At 34.7% G+C, this 17,670-nt stretch overlaps 1 protein-coding gene across 1 annotated transcript in view; it reads left to right on the top strand.

The window, feature by feature from the left end:
* Positions 1-17,670, top strand: part of slc12a1 (solute carrier family 12 member 1) — a gene marked incomplete at both ends in the record, with an annotated part of 58,378 nt that overhangs the window by 1,118 nt on the left and 39,590 nt on the right. Inside the window, 2 exons of the mRNA XM_079825088.1 lie at positions 7,177-7,323; positions 7,397-7,472. Of these exons, the coding sequence (XP_079681214.1) occupies positions 7,177-7,323; positions 7,397-7,472 (223 nt within the window). The remainder of the gene's footprint in view (positions 1-7,176; positions 7,324-7,396; positions 7,473-17,670) is intronic.

Raw genomic sequence — 17,670 nt, 5'->3', positions numbered from 1 at the left:
AAAATGGTTCTTTTAAGAACTCTTCATTGGTTCTTTGGGAACCTAAAATGGTTCTTCTATGGCATCGCTGCTAAAAACCTTAACTGCTCAACACCAGTCATAATCTCACGGGTATATCTGTGCCAATAGCCAATAATATATGGGTCAAAATTATACATTTTTCTTTTATGCCAAAAATCATTGGGATATTAAGATCATGTTCCATGAAGATATTTGTGTATCATAAATGTATTATTAGTAGTAATATGCATTGCAAAGGACTTCATTTGGACAACTTTAGAGGAGATTTTCTCAATATTTAGATGTTTTTGCACCCTCCGATTCCAGATTTTCAAATATTGTCCAAACAAACCCAAAAATTGTCCCAAAAATCATCAATGGAGCTTATCTATTCAGCTTACTGATCGATGAATGGACCCTTACGACTGGTTTTGTGCTCCAGGGTCACAAATAAAGGCATTGATGGTTCCATGATGAACTTTTAATCTTTCCATTTGCACAAAAGGTTCTTCAAACTAAAAAAAATGGTTCTTTGGGGAACCAAAAATGGTTCTTTACCTGTTTTGGAACCTTTATTTTTAAGTGTTAAACTTTTCCATTGAACAAAAAGTTCTTTAAAAAAAGGTTCACCCTTCAAAATTGAGGTTCTTTATTGGCATCAATGGTTCCATGAAGAACGTTTAACACCAATAGAACCTTTTTACTGCACAAAAGGTTCTTCATTGTGGAAAAAAAGTTCTTTAGATCATTAAAATGTTTTTCACACCAAGAAAAATAAGAAAAGGGTTATTTTAAGAACTGACCACTGGTCCTTTTGGAACCTTTAATAATCTTGTTCCACAATGAAGAACCTTTTGTGGGATGTAAAGTTTCCATGGATGTTAAAGGTTCTTCATGGAAACATCAATGCCAATGGTTCAAATTGATGCCAAAAAGGATTTATTGGTGGTTCCATGAAGAACGTTTAACACCAATAGAACCTTTTTACTGCACAAAAGGTTCTTCATTGTGGAAAAAAACGTTCTTTAGATCATTAAAATGTTTGTCACACCTAGAAAAAGAAGAAAAAGGTTATTTTAAGAACTGACCACTGGAAGATATTTGGAACCTAAAATGTTTCATCTATGGCGTCGCTGCTAAAAACCCTTTTGGAACCTTTAATAATCTTGTTCCACAATGAAGAACCTTTTGTGGGATGTAAAGTTTTCATGGATTTTAAAGGTTCTTCTTCATAGTGTAAAAACGTTCTTTAGATCATTCAAATATGTCACACCAAGAAAAAAATGGTTCTTTTAAGAACTGTTCATTGGTTCTTTGGGAACCTAAAATGGTTCTTCTATGGCATCGCTGCTAAAAACCTTAACTGCTCAACACCAGTCATAATCTCACGGGTATATCTGTGCCAATAGCCAACAATATATGGGTCAAAATTATAGTGTGTGTGTGTGTGTGTGAGAGAGTGTCTGAGTGTGTGTGTGTGTTTGTGTGAGTGTGTGTGTGTTTGAGAGTGTGTCTGAGTGTTTTAGAGTGTGTGTGTGAGTGTTTGATTGTGTGTGTGTGTGGGCATGTTTTTGTGAAATATCAGGACACAAATGTGTATAATGACATGGGTATTACAAAAAGAGGGAGAAATATGAGGACGTTCCCCATGTCCTCACTTTTCAAAATGCTTATAAATCACAGAACAAGTTTTTTTTCACAGAAAGTGAAAGTCAAAATTATAAATTTTTCTTTTATGCCAAAAATCATTGGGATATTAAGATCATGTTCCATGAAGATATTTGTGTATCATAAATGTATTATTAGTAGTAATATGCATAGCTAAGGACTTCATTTGGACAACTTTAGAGGAGATTTTCTCAATATTTAGATGTTTTTGCACCCTCCGATTCCAGATTTTCCAATATTGTCCAAACAAACCCAAAAATTGTTCCCAAAAATCATCAATGGAGCTTATCTATTCAGCTTATTGATCGATAAATGGACCCTTACGACAAATAAAGGCATTGATGGTTCCATGATGAACTTTTAATCTTTCCATTTCAACAAAAGGTTCTTCAAACTAAAAAAAATGGTTCTTTGGGGAACCAAAAATGGTTCTTCACCTGTTTTGGAACCTTTATTTTTAAGTGTTAAACTTTTCCATTGAACAAAAAGTTCTTTAAAAAAAGGTTCACCCTTCAAAATTGAGGTTCTTTATTGGCATCAATGGTTCCATGAAGAACGTTTAACAACAATAGAACCATTTTACTGCACAAAAGGTTCTTTATTGTGGAAAAAAAGTTCTTTAGATCATTAAAATGTTTGTCACACCAAGAAAAAGAAGAAAATGGTTATTTTAAGAACTGATCACTGGTCCTTTTGGAACATAAAATGGTTCTTCTATGGCATTGCTGCTAAAAACCCTTTTGGAACCTTTAATAATCTTGTTTCACAATGAAGAATCTTTTGTGGGATGTAAAGTTTCCATGGATGTTGAAAGTTCTTCATGGAAACATCAATGCCAATGGTTCAAATTGATGCCAAAAAGGTTTTATTGGTGGTTCCATGAAGAACATTTAACATCACTAGAAGAACCTTTAACACCAAAAGAACACCAATTTTACTGCACAAGAGGTTCTTCATTGTTCTTTAGATCATTAAAATGTTTGTGACAACAAGAAAAAGAAGAAAATGTTATTTTGAGAATGGGATGTAAAGTTTCCATGGATGTTAAAGGTTCTTCATGGAAACATCAATGCCAATGGTTCAAATTGATGCCAAAAAGGCTTTATTGGTGGGTCCATGAAGAACCTTTAACACCAATAGAACCTATTTAATGCATAAAAGGTATTTAATAATGTTCTCAAAACGTTAGCACAAAAACATTATGCAACATCTCTTAAAAATAAATTGATGGTTCCAACCTTTCCATTACACAGAAGGTCATTTATAATAGAAAAACGGTCCTGATTATTATTTATTTGTCAAGTATATGCACTTTATCAGTGTAAAACTTTTACTTCACAACCTTCCAAAACATAATATTGTACTTTTTACTGCACTATTTTTCATACTGAATATCATTTAATACTTAATTACATTAAAAATGTAGTATTGTATACTTTTACTCAAGTAAAAGTAATTAAAATTTTCATACAAAAACGTACAAGTAAGAAAGTACTATAGTTTTAAGTATTAAAGGAAAAAAACTACAACATATTTTTGACTTTTTATCTAATAATTATTATGACTAAACATGTCATATTTTTGACTTTTATCTAATAATGAGGACTTTTAAAATCATATTTTCAAAAAAAATTCTTATAATTATGACTTAGCATGTCATATTTTTGACTTTTATCTAATAATGAGGACTTTTAAAATCATATTTTCAAAAAAAATTCTTATAATTATGACTTAGCATGTCATATTTTTGACTTTTATCTAATAATGAGGACTTTTAAAATCATATTTTCAAAAAAAATTCTTATAATTATGACTTAGCATGTCATATTTTTGACTTTTTATCTAATAATGAGGACTTTTAAAATCATATTTTCAACATTTTATCTTATAATTATGACTTAGCATGTCATATAATGGACTTTTATCTAATAATGAGGACTTTTAAAATCATATTTTCAACATTTTATCTTATAATTATGACTTAGCATGTCATATTTTTGACTTTTAACTAATAATGAGGACTTTTAAAATCATATTTTCAACAATTTATCTTATAATTATGACTTAGCATGCCATTTTTGACTTTTTATCTAATAAAGATGACTTTTAAAATCATATTTTCAAAAAAATTTCTTATAATTATGACTAAGCATGTCATATTTTTGACTTTTTATCTAATAATGAGGACTTTTAAAATCATATTTTCAACATTTTATCTTATAATTATGACATAACATGTCATATAATGGACTTTTATCTAATAATGAGGACTTTTATAATCATATTTTCAACATTTTATCTTATAATTATTACTTAGCATGCCATATTTCTGACTTTTATCTAATAATGAGAACTTTTAAAATCATATTTTCAACATTTTATCTTATAATTATGACTTAGCATGTCATATTTCTGACATTTATTTAATAATGAGGAAACATTTATCCATTTACTGTGTTTTAAATGATGACAATACTAATTATATTTATTATCATCTTGTGTGAGTGGAAATGCCACGTCAACAACCCATAAGCATCTTGATTTATGAATTTTTAGATATTTGGACTGGAGACAAGACAAAAATATTAAGTAGGAAAAGCATTTTTTGCAGTTCGTTCAACGTTTTCTGGCCTTTAATAACATCGTTCATGCATGTTTTTGTGAAAAACACAATCCTCTAACGTTTTTTAAAATGTTTTGAATAAATGTTTTGTTGTGCGCTCACGGATGAGGCGATCCGTCCTTCCCATGAGCCTCGACAGATGTGATATTTCATCAGCACATGATTCATAACTCGTGGCCGCTTGTCGAGCTGATTTCAAGTGGGTGTCGTAATGGTGGCCCGGCGGTGACCCGACCCAAAGTAATAATCTATATTTATATATAGAGAAGTATGATGTGCATGCAATTATACCTATTACATGCACATCATACTTCTCTATATATAAATATATATATATATTTTATGTTAACCACTTATTTTTAAGTCTACAGTTTATCTCACTTATCATATCCACTTACTTTATATTTTATATTTTTTATTTTATTTCTTTATTTTTATCTTATTTCCTATTTTTATCTTACTTGATTTATTTATAACTCTACTTATGTTAATACTTTTTATTCTAATTTTATTCTATTTCTATTTTAATTTCCCTTGTGTTCTTGTAACTGTTATTTGCACTGTCCATGGAGCGGACCTGTTTACATTTCACTGCCAGTTGTATATTGTGTATATAACTGTGTATGTGACAAATAAAACTCTTGAATCTTGAAGATCAATAACCCACCTAATGAGAAAGCCAGAGGGAAAAGCACTTGGTTTATGAGTAACGATCGTCTGCGGCTAATGCATTGATCCGCCGGCCTTTAACACGGTAATTAATGCAAACGAGGGCTAAAAAGTTTGCGCTGATCCAAAAAGCACGCGGTCCTGACGTCTGAGAGACATTTGCAGAATTTCTTGCTCAAAATGTCACTCTTTAATTGAGCTTCTTTGAGTCACAGTCGCTGGAAATCCCACAAGACTCAGAACCTCTGAACTATAGCAATGCTATATATTTGGTTATTACATGCAACGTGCAAAATATGATGTTCTTCCTCAGTATTTTGTAATTTCTAGCATTTTTGAGGGTCTAAACATGCTGGAAAACTCATGAAGCTTTGCACACGCGTCAGAAGTGGCGAATATGTACGTCTGATATGGGATTCAGAATTAGGCGTGGCAAAATGGCTCCACAGCGCCACCTACAACATTTCAATTAAGCGTTGTTTGCGCTACGTTTCACGTACGAGTATGAAATTCGGTAGACACATGTAACAGCCCAACACCTACAAAAAAGTCTCTGGGAGCAAAATCTGAAAACCAACAGGAAGTGAGATATTTAGAATTTTCTCAGGAAAATCTTTGCCATTTCCAGGCCTCATACTTTAACGAACTCCTCCGACAGTTTTAATCGGATCATCTTCAAATTTGGTACGTGTAATCTTAAGGCCTTTGCGATGTTAAATTCCGAAAATCTTGAGTTTTCAATGAAGGGCGTGTCCGAGGCGGTCTGTCAAAGTTTGACTCAACACCAGTCATAATCTCACAGGTATATCTGTGGTCAAAATTATAAATTTTTCTTTTATGCCAAAAATCATTAGGATATTAAGATCATGTTCCATGAAGATATTATTCCGATATTAGTCAGAGGCGGTCTGACAAAGTTTGGTGTTTCGCCATAACTCGGACACGCCCCAAACTTCACATGTTTGATAAGAGTCCTGACCTGAAGACTCTACACGCCAATATTCAGTTATAGTCAAATGCTGTGCCATATTTCTCCTATATTTACCCAGTATTCCCAGTCCTCCTGAGGACCCGAGGGCCCTTTCTTCGCTGCTTGTTCTGTCTTGTTTTCCAACACAAATATCTAAACATTCTTAAATCAAGATACAAGATGTATAATGTGTATTAGGGATGCACGATATTATCGCCACGACATCGGAATCGGCCAATAAACGCTTAAAATATACAAATCGGCATCGGCCGATATGAAAAAATTATGCCGATATGCCTTGCCGATATGATAATGTGTTGATATGAGCCTGCAATACCTCACGTGTGCAAGGAGTGCTATAGCGATAAGATCACGTCAGCCGTGTGGCCATTCTTGAAGTGAAAACAAGCAAATACATTGCATGTATGGTGATTTATATTGACATCATTAATCGACATCATTATATTGAATTTGTGAATCAACAGGATTGCCAGGTTTTCACAACAAAACTAGCCCAAAATAAGCACAATGGCGTCTCCCCACTCTCTAGCGCGCGCAGCAGCCTCCACAGCAGCAGAAGCTCCTCCAGGTCCTAGTGCCCGCCCGGGAGAATTTTATATAGCCTATTTAGTGGAGGCGCTGTTGTTGCAGTAATAAAATGAAAAGTAGAATACACAAATAAATTGTAAAAACTTGTAAATTAAATACTTGTATATACAGTTTATTAATCTGTAATAAAATTGTATGAAATGGATGATAAAAAAAATAATCCAAGGATCACTAAAATAATTGTATATTTGTTTTATTTGAAGCTAAAGACCGCATCAGCTGATGCCACGCCCACATAGGCACAAACATTACATCCAAAAATAAAATATTTAGATTACAACTGCATCTGTCTGGGGTGAAAAATCACTGACTTTATTATTGTTATTTTTAGAGAAAATATACTCTTATTATAAAAATAACTTTATTAACATTTATTTATCTTTAACAGGTATACTTTTAGTAAGGAGACCTCAGAAATCTGAAACCAGAATGAAAATTATTTATTTTTTGCTCAAAATGGTGGTTTCCAAACACCATCGGTATCAATATCGGCATCGGCCAAAATTAGTTGAAAAATATCGGCATATCGGATATCGGCAAAAATCCAATATCGTGCATCCCTAATGTGTATAAAAGGATGCACAAAGGGCTCAGTTGTAGAGGAAGATTACCCAGAAGTGTGTCATTCTACCATCAGAATGGAGGCCTTAGTATTCCCAGTACGGTGGAGGACAGTGAAGGAGCGGATGGCTCGACGCTGGGAGACGTGGAGTCCGTCGTCCCGCTGGAGGAAAAGGACACCTCAGGAGGGGTGGTGAAGTTTGGTTGGATCAAAGGAGTTCTGGTGAGTTCGCCGACACAGAAAACAAGCGATCAGCTGACGGTGGGCCGCTCTGACCATGTGCTTGCGTCCGCAGGTGAGATGCATGCTGAATATCTGGGGGGTCATGCTCTTCATTCGGCTGTCATGGGTGTTCGGACAAGCAGGAATAGGTGAGACGTTCTTCCCTTTGACCTTCAGAAAACACACACAGCAGGTGCTCATTTACATTCAGCACAGAAAACCACACACACTCTTAAAGGGTTAGTTCACCCAAAAATGTAAATTGTGTCATTAATGACTGAGCCTCATGTGGTTGGACACCCGTCAGACCTCCGTTCATCTTCAGACACAAATGAAGATATTTTAGTGTAAATCTGATGCTCTGAAAGGCCTCCATTGGCTCAACTTTACACTCTCAAGACCCTTAAAAGACACTAAAGACTAAAGTTACAAAGTCCATCTCACTACAGCGGCTCTACAATAACTTTATGAATCGGCGACAATAGTTTTTGTGAGCAAAAAAACCCTAAGTAACGACTTATATAGTGATGACGATTTCAAAACAAAGCATCATGAAGCTTCGAAGCGTTATGAATCACTGAGCCGAATGATGATTCGGATCGCGTGTCAAACTGCTGAAATTTGGCGATTCAAACTGCTGAATCGACTCACTGATTCATAACGCTCTGAACCGCTGAATCGACTCACTGATTCATAACGCTCTGAACCGCTGAATCGACTCACTGATTCATAACGCTCTGAACCGCTGAATCGACTCACTGATTCATAACGCTCTGAACCGCTGAATCGACTCAGTGATTCATAACGCTTCGAAGCTTCATGATGCTTTGTTTTGAAATCGTCATCACTATGTAAGTCGTTATTTAGGGGTTTTTTGCGCACAAAAACTATTGTCGCCGATTCATAAAGTTATTGTAGAGCCGCTGTAGTGAGATGGACTTCTCGACGTCTTTAGTGTCTTTTAAGGGTCTTGAGAGTGTAAAGTGCCATTGAGCCAATGGAGGCCTTTCAGAGCATCAGATTTACACTAAAATATCTTAATTTCTGTTCCGAAGATGAACGGAGGTCTGACGGGTGTCCAACCACATGAGGCTCAGTCATTAATGACAGAATTTTCATTTTTGGGTGAACTAACCCTTTAAATAAGAACCCACAGTGACACGGATGTCACAAACATTGGTGATTATCTGGAAAGGTCTTTTTAAAGCAATATCCCTAAATTTCATCTCAGGAAGTCCCTAAGTGACATATAAGGAACACCCAGGTTCAGTCATGTGACAATTTGTGCATTTTTTGTTGCCATGGCAACATTTCCAAAATGGTGGTCTGTCTGGTTAGCACATGTTGCAGTGTGAGCAATTTTTTAATACGCTTGTTTTTGTTACTAAAGGTATGTTTCAACCCATGCAACAATTCTAACATTTTAATAACTTATCATAGATTACACTTAACCTGATTTTAATACATTTCTTAAACAAATTGATATAAAACAAGTTATGAAAATATTGTGGTGACATATATGTCACATCGGGCTGTTAACCTTACAACAGTTGGTGGAATTTTGATGTTATGTATTTGTCATATTAAGAAAAATATTAATGAGCTGCTCAATTAATTTAGCAGATTCAATATTTTTTTTAGTGTTATATATTTTCTCTATGTTTTATATAAAATCTGGGACTCAGAAAAATGTTAACAGCACTGTTTAATATAATTGAAATATTGATTGGTATTGATCTGCACCAAATGTCAGGAAAATGACAAAATGACATCCCATGGTGGCTGACAAAATGTTGTTTTCAGACTCTACTAGCATCTCTACATTTCACTGACAACAATGATTCTTAAAATCAGCAAGCAGGGGATAAGTGTTGGAAGATCTGTCTATGGCGTGATATGTTTTGTTAATAATTTTTTAATAATATGCATCATTTTGATAAATGTTGTGGAAAAGAGAAGAAACAGAAAAAAACTGCTATTTAGCCAAAAAACTATTAAATGTTTTTTTTTAAACTGAGAAATAAATGCCCATTGTGACATCTATGTAACATAAAAAATGTATCATAAACGCCCAATGTCACATATGTGTAACATTACAGATCTCTCACAAGGAGGGGTTGTATTTCAAAAGCAACGGCAGAAACATGTTACAAGTGTCCATTAAGCCAGTTTTATATGCCCCATAATTTTCCTATAAGGATAAATTGGTCCGGGTTCTTATGGGTTAAAACAAAGGGTTTTCACAGCGATTCCCCAAAGAACCTTTCAGGCTTGAACCATATTGTGTTAGTTTGAAGCTAACATTCTCAAAACGTTCTGGCAAGGTTCTCTCAACGTTATGAACAAACGTTCTTCCAGTGCACTTTAGTATTTTTGTCTTATTTAAAGTACAAATGTGACCTGGAGCTCAACACCAGTCCTGCGTCTTACGTCTCAATAGCCAACAATATGATGTTCTTCCTCAGTATTTTGTAATTGCTTGAGGGTCTAAAACTCATGAAGCTTTGCACACGCGTCAGAAGTGGCGAATATGTACGTCTGATATGGGATTCAGAATTAGGCGTGGCAAAATGGCTCCACAGCGCCACCTACAACATTTCAATTAAGCGTTGTTTGCGCTACGTTTCACGTACGAGTATGAAATTCGGTAGACACATGTAACAGCCCAACACCTACAAAAAAGTCTCTGGGAGCAAAATCTGAAAACCAACAGGAAGTGAGATATTTAGAATTTTCTCAGCAAAATCTGTGCCATTTCCAGGCCTCATACTTTAACAAACTCCTCTTACAGTTTTAATCGGATCATCTTCAAATTTGGTACGTGTAATCTTAAGGCCTTTGCGATGTTAAATTCCGAAAATCATGAGTTTTCGCTGAAGGGCGTGTCCGAGGCGGTCTGACAAAGTTTGACTCAACACCAGTCATAATCTCACAGGTATATCTGTGGTCAAAATTATCCGTTTTTCTTTTATGCCAAAAATCATTAGAATATTAAGATCATGTTCCATGAAGATATTATTGTATCATAAATGTATTATTAGTAGTGATATGCATAGCTAAGGACTTCATTTGGACAACTTTATAGGAGATTTTCTCAATATTTAGATGTTTTTGCACCCTCCGATTCCAGATTTTCAAATATTGTCCAAACAAACCATCATCAATGGAGCTTATCTATTCAGCTTATTGAGCTATAAATCTCAATTTCACAAAATGTACCCTTATGACTGGTTTTGTGGTACAGGTTCACATATAAATATCCAAAAATTCTTAAATAAAGATGCATTTTAAGATTTTTTGTATTTTTTCCCGGAGAACCAAATGCATTTAGCTTACAACAGGTAAAAATAATTCGCCAATGGTGTAAGGAATATAATCTTAATACAAACACAAAACAAGATTTTTGGTAAAACTTTACAGTAAGGTTGCATTAGTTAACATTAGTTAACATGAACTAACCATGGACAACACCTTTGTTCAGCATTAGTTCATTTTTGTTAATGTTAGTTAATATAAATACAGCTGTTCATGGTTTATTTATGTTAGTTCACACTGCATTAACTAATGTTTACAAGATTTTAATAATGCATTAGTAAATGTTGAAGTTAACATCAACAAAGATAAATAAATGCTTTATTAATGCAATTCATTATTAGTTCATGTTAGCTAATGTAGTTAACTAATGTTAACTAACGAACCTTATTGTGAAGTGTTACCAGATTATTTTTCTTACCCCATTGGCAGATCATTTTACTTGTTCTAAGCAAAACGCACTTAATTAATATTTTTATTCCACCTGGAAACAAGATTAAATATCTTACGTCGTTTCAATGATCTAATAAAAGCATCTTGAATTCAGAATTTTTTGATGTTTTGACTGGAAACAAGACAAATATACCAATTAAGAAAATAATTTTTTGCAGTGTAACGTTAACAGAACATTCGTTCGAAGTTATCTGGACTTTAATAACATTAGCACAAAAGCATCGTTCATGGAGTGTTTAAAATAAAAAAAACATTTTACCTGGACGCTCCTCTAACGTTTAATGAGTAATCAGAGTTTCATTACTTAATGAGAACGTCAGAAAAACATTCTTAGAACATATTTTTGTTACCTTTTCCCCATTATAAATGACCTTTTGTGCAATGGAAAGGTTGGAACCATCAATGCCGATACATATTTATTGAGTTTATTTTGAAGAGTGAGGAATATGTTTAGACCTTAGGAGACTTCACAGAGTTCTCAGTTAGGATCGAAGTATCAATGTTTCGAAAATTCCTTGTGGAGAAATAGAAACAGACCCAAATGAGTCAATCGTTCACACACAATGAGTGTATGAAGCTGGAAAATAATGCGGAGAGCATCTCAGAAACACTTTAACATTGTGAGTTTTCTCCACAAGCAAGAGCTACTAACATTGGCATCAAAAAATGTGGTTTGGTCTTGTAAGAATTCAATGAGAAATGCTGGCGTTTATCTTGCGATCTCTGACTTTTGGTATCTTGTCACGTCTCAGCACAGTTGTTGGGTTCTCTTCTCAAACACACATGTGAGATTGGTCAGGAGAAACGCGTTTTCACACATTTGTTTCTCAACCTGGTGCGTTTTCTCCCTTAGTTCAGTTCGTTTAGAGTAAACAAACGTTAGGGTCGTTCGGTTGAGGTGAGAAAGCAATCGACCCGACGGACCATGACCAATGACGGCTACATTGGTATAAGTGTGTGTGAGGAAACTCTGAGCAATACTCACATGTGACTTACATAAACACCTTTCGGTACGCTTTAAAATGTTGCCTTGTGTAAGCGAATCAAACCAAGAAGAAAATGCAACAATGTGAAAAAGCGAACGATCCACAGGTCAGCAAACGCCCTCGGCGTGAAGGTGATGTTTATGGTGCGTAACTAACTGCGCATCAGAAGTTTGAGTTTCTGAGAAAGCTGTGACGGTTCAGTTTCAGTCAAACACCTCAAGCTGCAGGCCAAACACATTACAGGCCATCAGGAACTCACTGGCGTTACGCATTTTATGAGGTGTGAGTGACCGCAGGCGCTTTTATTCCTCAATGATCCCATTACAGCGCTGAACAAACACACACACACACTGATAACACAGGTCGCTTAGGACATTGAACATCTTAGTAACCTGATAAAAATACATTATAATGTCTATGAGATACTCACTGATGTAGTCAAACAGACGTGTGTGTGTTTATATACTGTAAATAGCCAAAACGTCTGTCATCATTTACTCACATCATGTCCTTCCAATCCCGTATGACTTTCATTTTTCTGTGGAACACAAAAGACATTTTTAAGTTGTTATCCACTGAAATGCGCCATCTGATGTGTTCAGGGTGTAAAAATTATCATCTTGTTTTGATTCAGCACAAATATCTAAACATTCGTAAAGGGACACTGTAAAATCCAACAGTTGTTCTTACTAAGACTTTTTTAGTAAACTTTACTTAATGTCCAATAATTTGTTGAACTTCCTTAAAACAATTAAGTAATCTGAACTATTTGCATGCTATGCCTTCGTTACTTAGAAAACTCAAATAAACATTACTGGACTGGTTTGAGTACCATTTTGCTAAAGCAAAAAAACAAGCAGGCGGATGGGCAAAGTGTTTTTGAGGTGGTGCAATTTTGTATAGACTTATCACTCATTTCCTCCACTTCCGGTTACCATGATGGAGATCAGTGTTCCCTTTGGTTGGACACTTGGAACTTCATTCATATTATAGTAATTGATGCAATGCAACAAGAAATCATAGTTGTATGATTTCAAAAGAAAGGAAGTAATATATATATATAAATATATATATATATATATAAATATATATATATATATATATATATATATATATATATATATATATATATATATATATATATATATATATATATATATATATATATATATATATATATAATATTTGTCAATTAATGATGTATAACATAACTATATTTAATGTCAAACAATGATCTTTTAACATTATTTTTGCTAATATTAATGGCATAACCTTTTAATTGAGTTGATATAATCTCTCTATATTTGTCACAATATCATTTGACCATGCTTGAGTGTGTCACACACAGACTTCAACATTCAGCATGTAAAACACAACAATGGTAACAAGGATTTTTTTTATTTATTTTTTTTAAAAACATTTTTATTATTAATACGACCTTTACTATTTTACTTGCTGTCATTGTTCGGGTTATACTGACAAAAGACAAATAGTAAAATAAAGCTAAAAATAGTCAAACGAAGCAATTAATTTATTCATGCCACAATGCACTCTGGGAGTACACTTCCTCAGATCCCAGATAGAATTAAGTTGACAAAACTTAAACGGTTTAAGTAAGAACAGCTTCATGCAATTAAGTAATGCTTACTTAACTGTTTTTAGTACCTGTAGACTATTGATTAGTAATAAATAAGTGTTGAATGGAGTTCAGTTGTTGCTTTTTGTCTTCACTTATTTTTTTAAGTTCAGCTTACTTTAGAATTTTAAGGCCATCGGTTTCCTAATATTTTCCTAGTAATGTGAGCACTAATAACAAGTTAACATAACTAATAATTTTGAGTTAAGTATAGGCCTACTTCATTAACAAGTTTTCTGTACAAATTTTGTCAAGTTTAGCCGACAAAAAAATAATACTCTGCTTTACTTGAAAATTTTAAGGCAATCGGTTTCCTCACTTTTTCTAAGTAAAGTCAACTTATTATGCTATATAGCACCAATTTTGGTGCTTCAGTGGTTCTTCAGTGGTTCTTCAGAGGTTCTTCACCGGTTCTTTGACTAAGGTGCTATTTAGCACCACTGAAGAACCGTTGAAGCACCAAAATTGGTGCTATATAGCACTTAAAAAGGTTCCCCTATGATTACGAGCCAAGAACCATTTTTGGTGCCATATAGAACCTCTTTTTTTTTTGAGTGTAGGGTTGCCACCCTTTGATTCGTGAAAAACCGGGACACTCAGATGAAATATGTTTTTGTTTAGTTTTTTTTTTGAGGGGGGGGGGGGGGGTCAACCCATATTTGCAAATATACTATGTTAACAGTTGTAGGACTCCCTTTCTTTGTCATAATTTAGATTTTCATGATTTTTTAATCATGATTTTCCAGCGCTGATTTTCCTTCATATTTAACTGAAATTTTGTCAGGACACGAAACACAGGTAGCGGAAAACCGGTCTCCTTGTGTGGGCCTTACCCATTCAGAAAAGTTCTCTCTTTTCGCCCAGTCTGAGTTGCAGGTTGTAAATCGTTTTTTTCTTTGACACTGGTGGTGGCTCATCCAATTTTGTTGTGTTATCCTCCACTCAAAAAAATAATTTGTTGAATTTACTTAAAAAAGCTGCATCAAGTGGTTCCACACAACTATATTGAGTCATTTTTACAAATAATTTAGTTATATGAACACAAGAAAGTCAAGTAAAACTGACAAAATTTCTTTAAGTAAATACAAACCATTTGAATTTGTCACTGTTACATAATATTTATATGTGCAGTTTACTTAATAATGATATGTTAAATTTATAAAAGTATATTATGTTAGGTGAACACATTTATTGATTTATCTTACCTTATTAAATTAACTTCTTGCTCTACAAGTGTAAGTGGAAAACTATTAAATATAACAAAAAGCATATTTTTAGAAACAAAATTCAAAAATAACTTTGAACGGGAACTCCATCCAATAAATGTGTGTATGAGTGGCCACAGCCTAAACACAGGCACTCTTCTGCAATAATGATGACCACAAAATTACAGAAACTCCTCTAAATGTCCAACATAACCGAACATAACACTAACATAAACTAACAACATCTTTCCCTGTACTGAAAAAGATAAAATAACACTTTAATCCCTAAATTTACTCTCCTGATGCAGTCCCTTGCAAAGCATGCTGGGAACTACAGATCCACTGCCCAGTTTGTTTGTTTCACTCATCGATGTTAAGTTGACCGAATAAACACTTATTAAGTAAAGCTGACAATATTTATTTTTAAGTAGTAACAACTCAGTAAATCTAAGTAAATTTAGTTACATGAGTTTTTTTAAGTAATGTGAACAAGGATGATTTGAGTGCAACTAACAACAGTGAAAGTTCATTTTTTTGAGTGTCCTCGTCCGTCTCTCCCCCCATTTCACAAAACTGAGTTAATATAAAGTTTTAAAAAAGCTAGCTAGCAACTGAACACTGTTTTATCCTAGTTGCTAGGCGATAGGCAATAAGTTGAGCTTCCAATCAAATAAAAGTAAACACAACCATGAAGAAAACACAGTAACAGTATAAGGAAACGGTTTAATTTGAAGCCAGGAAATTCTACTTTAGAAGTACATTTTCACAAAAAAACGGGACAATTCGAAAATACATTTTCCGGGACAGTCGCTCAAAAAAGAGAACAATCCCTGGAAAACCGGGACGGGTGACAACACACACGCCACTATTTTTGAAAACAGTCTCATTTTCCGTCTCCCCTAGAGTTAAACAGTTGAGTTTTACCGTTTTCGAATCCATTCATAGCACTTTTAGCATAGCTTAGCATAGATCATTGAATCAGATTAGACCGTTAGCATCTCGCTCAAAAATGACCAAAGTTTCGATATTTTTAGGAACTATATTCTCATTCCTGCGTAATAATCAAGGAACTTTGAGCCGTCCCATGAGTGCAGCGGCGCAATGACATTACACAGCGCCTGAAAATAGTCCCATCACGTTGGTTGTGTTGATGGAAGTTAGCCTATTTTCAGGCGCTGCGAGATGCTAACGGTCTAATCAGATTCAATGATCTATGCTAAGCTATGCTAAAAGTGCTAGCGCCAGACCCGGAGATCGGCTGAATGGATTCGAAAATGGTCAAACTCAACTGTTTAACTGAGGAGACGGAAAATTAGTATTTGAGTATTTGAGTATGACTATTTTCAAAAATAGTGGCGTGTTCCTTTAAATCAGGATAAATTTACTGGTGAAGCAAAATTTGTGTTTTTTCCTGAGAAATGCATTAAAATGAAGTGAGTTTGTGCTTAAAACAAGAACAAATATCTGCCAAAATATATCTAAATTACAAATGCTCGCAGTGCCAAATGCTGAACAGTGAGTTGATGCGTTCATGAGCTCTAGATCAGGGGTTTTCAAACTGTCCTGAGAACATTTCAGAGAATAAAAAGACAAAGCAAAAGTGGATAAAGTCTACTGAATATTCTAACGGTTTCATTTCTAAATGTTTCTCTCCTTTCTTTCCGTTCCAGAAATGTATCATTAGTGAGTTTTTCTCCCTTTATCTCGCTCACTGCATACATTTATTGTGAAAGTTGCTTATACAAATATTATTTTAATTGAAAATGTTCTTCTTCGGGTTTATACATCCAACATTTATAGCCAATTTAAGTTGGTAAACAATATGTTGTATTTATAATGTCACACTTACTATTTATCTAACACAGGGGTCTCCAAACTCAGTCCTGAGGGTCCAAACCCAAATAAACACAGCTGAACCAGCCAATCAGTGTCTTACAAGGTCCTAGCTGTGTTTAATCGGGGTTGGAGCTAAACTCTGCAGGACAGTGGCCCTCAGGACTGAGTTTGGAGACCCCTGATCTAACAGTCTAAGGGCCCTATTTTAACGATCTGAAACGCAAGTGTCAAAGCGCGAACCGCAAGTAACTTTGTGGGCGGGTCTCGGCGCTGTTGCTATTTTCCCGGCGGGATAAATGGCTCTTGCGCCCGGCGCAAATCTAAAATGGGTTGGTCTGAAGTAGCTTCATTATTCATAGGTGTGGTTTGGGCGTAACGTGAATAAACCAATCAGAGCGTCATCCAACATTCCCTGTAAAAGCAGGTGCGCAAGTTCCATTATGGATTGCTATTATTATGGCGTATTTACCAGGCGCACGCCAGGAGCGGTTCACAGCCGAGGAGACTGATGTTCTTGTAAGAGCAGTGAAAGACAGAGAAGTGAAGTTGTAATGTTGTACATTATGGTAAAGGTGATTTCACAGTCTTTTTTTTTCAGTCTTTCAGTTTTTTAGTCGATTTTTTTTCCTGGTTCTTGACGGACAAACCAATTTGTCAGATGTCCTTATATACATATATGTCTTGCCACTATTGGGCAAACAGGTCTTATCCTTAATTATTACAATTAGCCTGAATCATTTGTAAGCTAGATTTATGCCTATTTTTTCACATCTTCGTGGCACACCACAATGATTTCCGTCATCTCATGTGTTAATATTTTTTTAGTGTAACAATTTATGATTTGCAAAAATAACTGTTGCATCTGTGTAGATTACATGAGCAAAGTGTATGCGCGTTGTGCACGCTATACATTATGGTC

This window comes from Gobio gobio (assembly GCF_949357685.1).
Source record: "Gobio gobio genome assembly, chromosome: 9".
NCBI classification, from domain to species: Eukaryota; Metazoa; Chordata; class Actinopteri; order Cypriniformes; family Gobionidae; genus Gobio; species Gobio gobio.
Note: the sequence above shows the minus strand (reverse complement) of the source record. Positions and strands in the feature narration are given on the sequence as shown.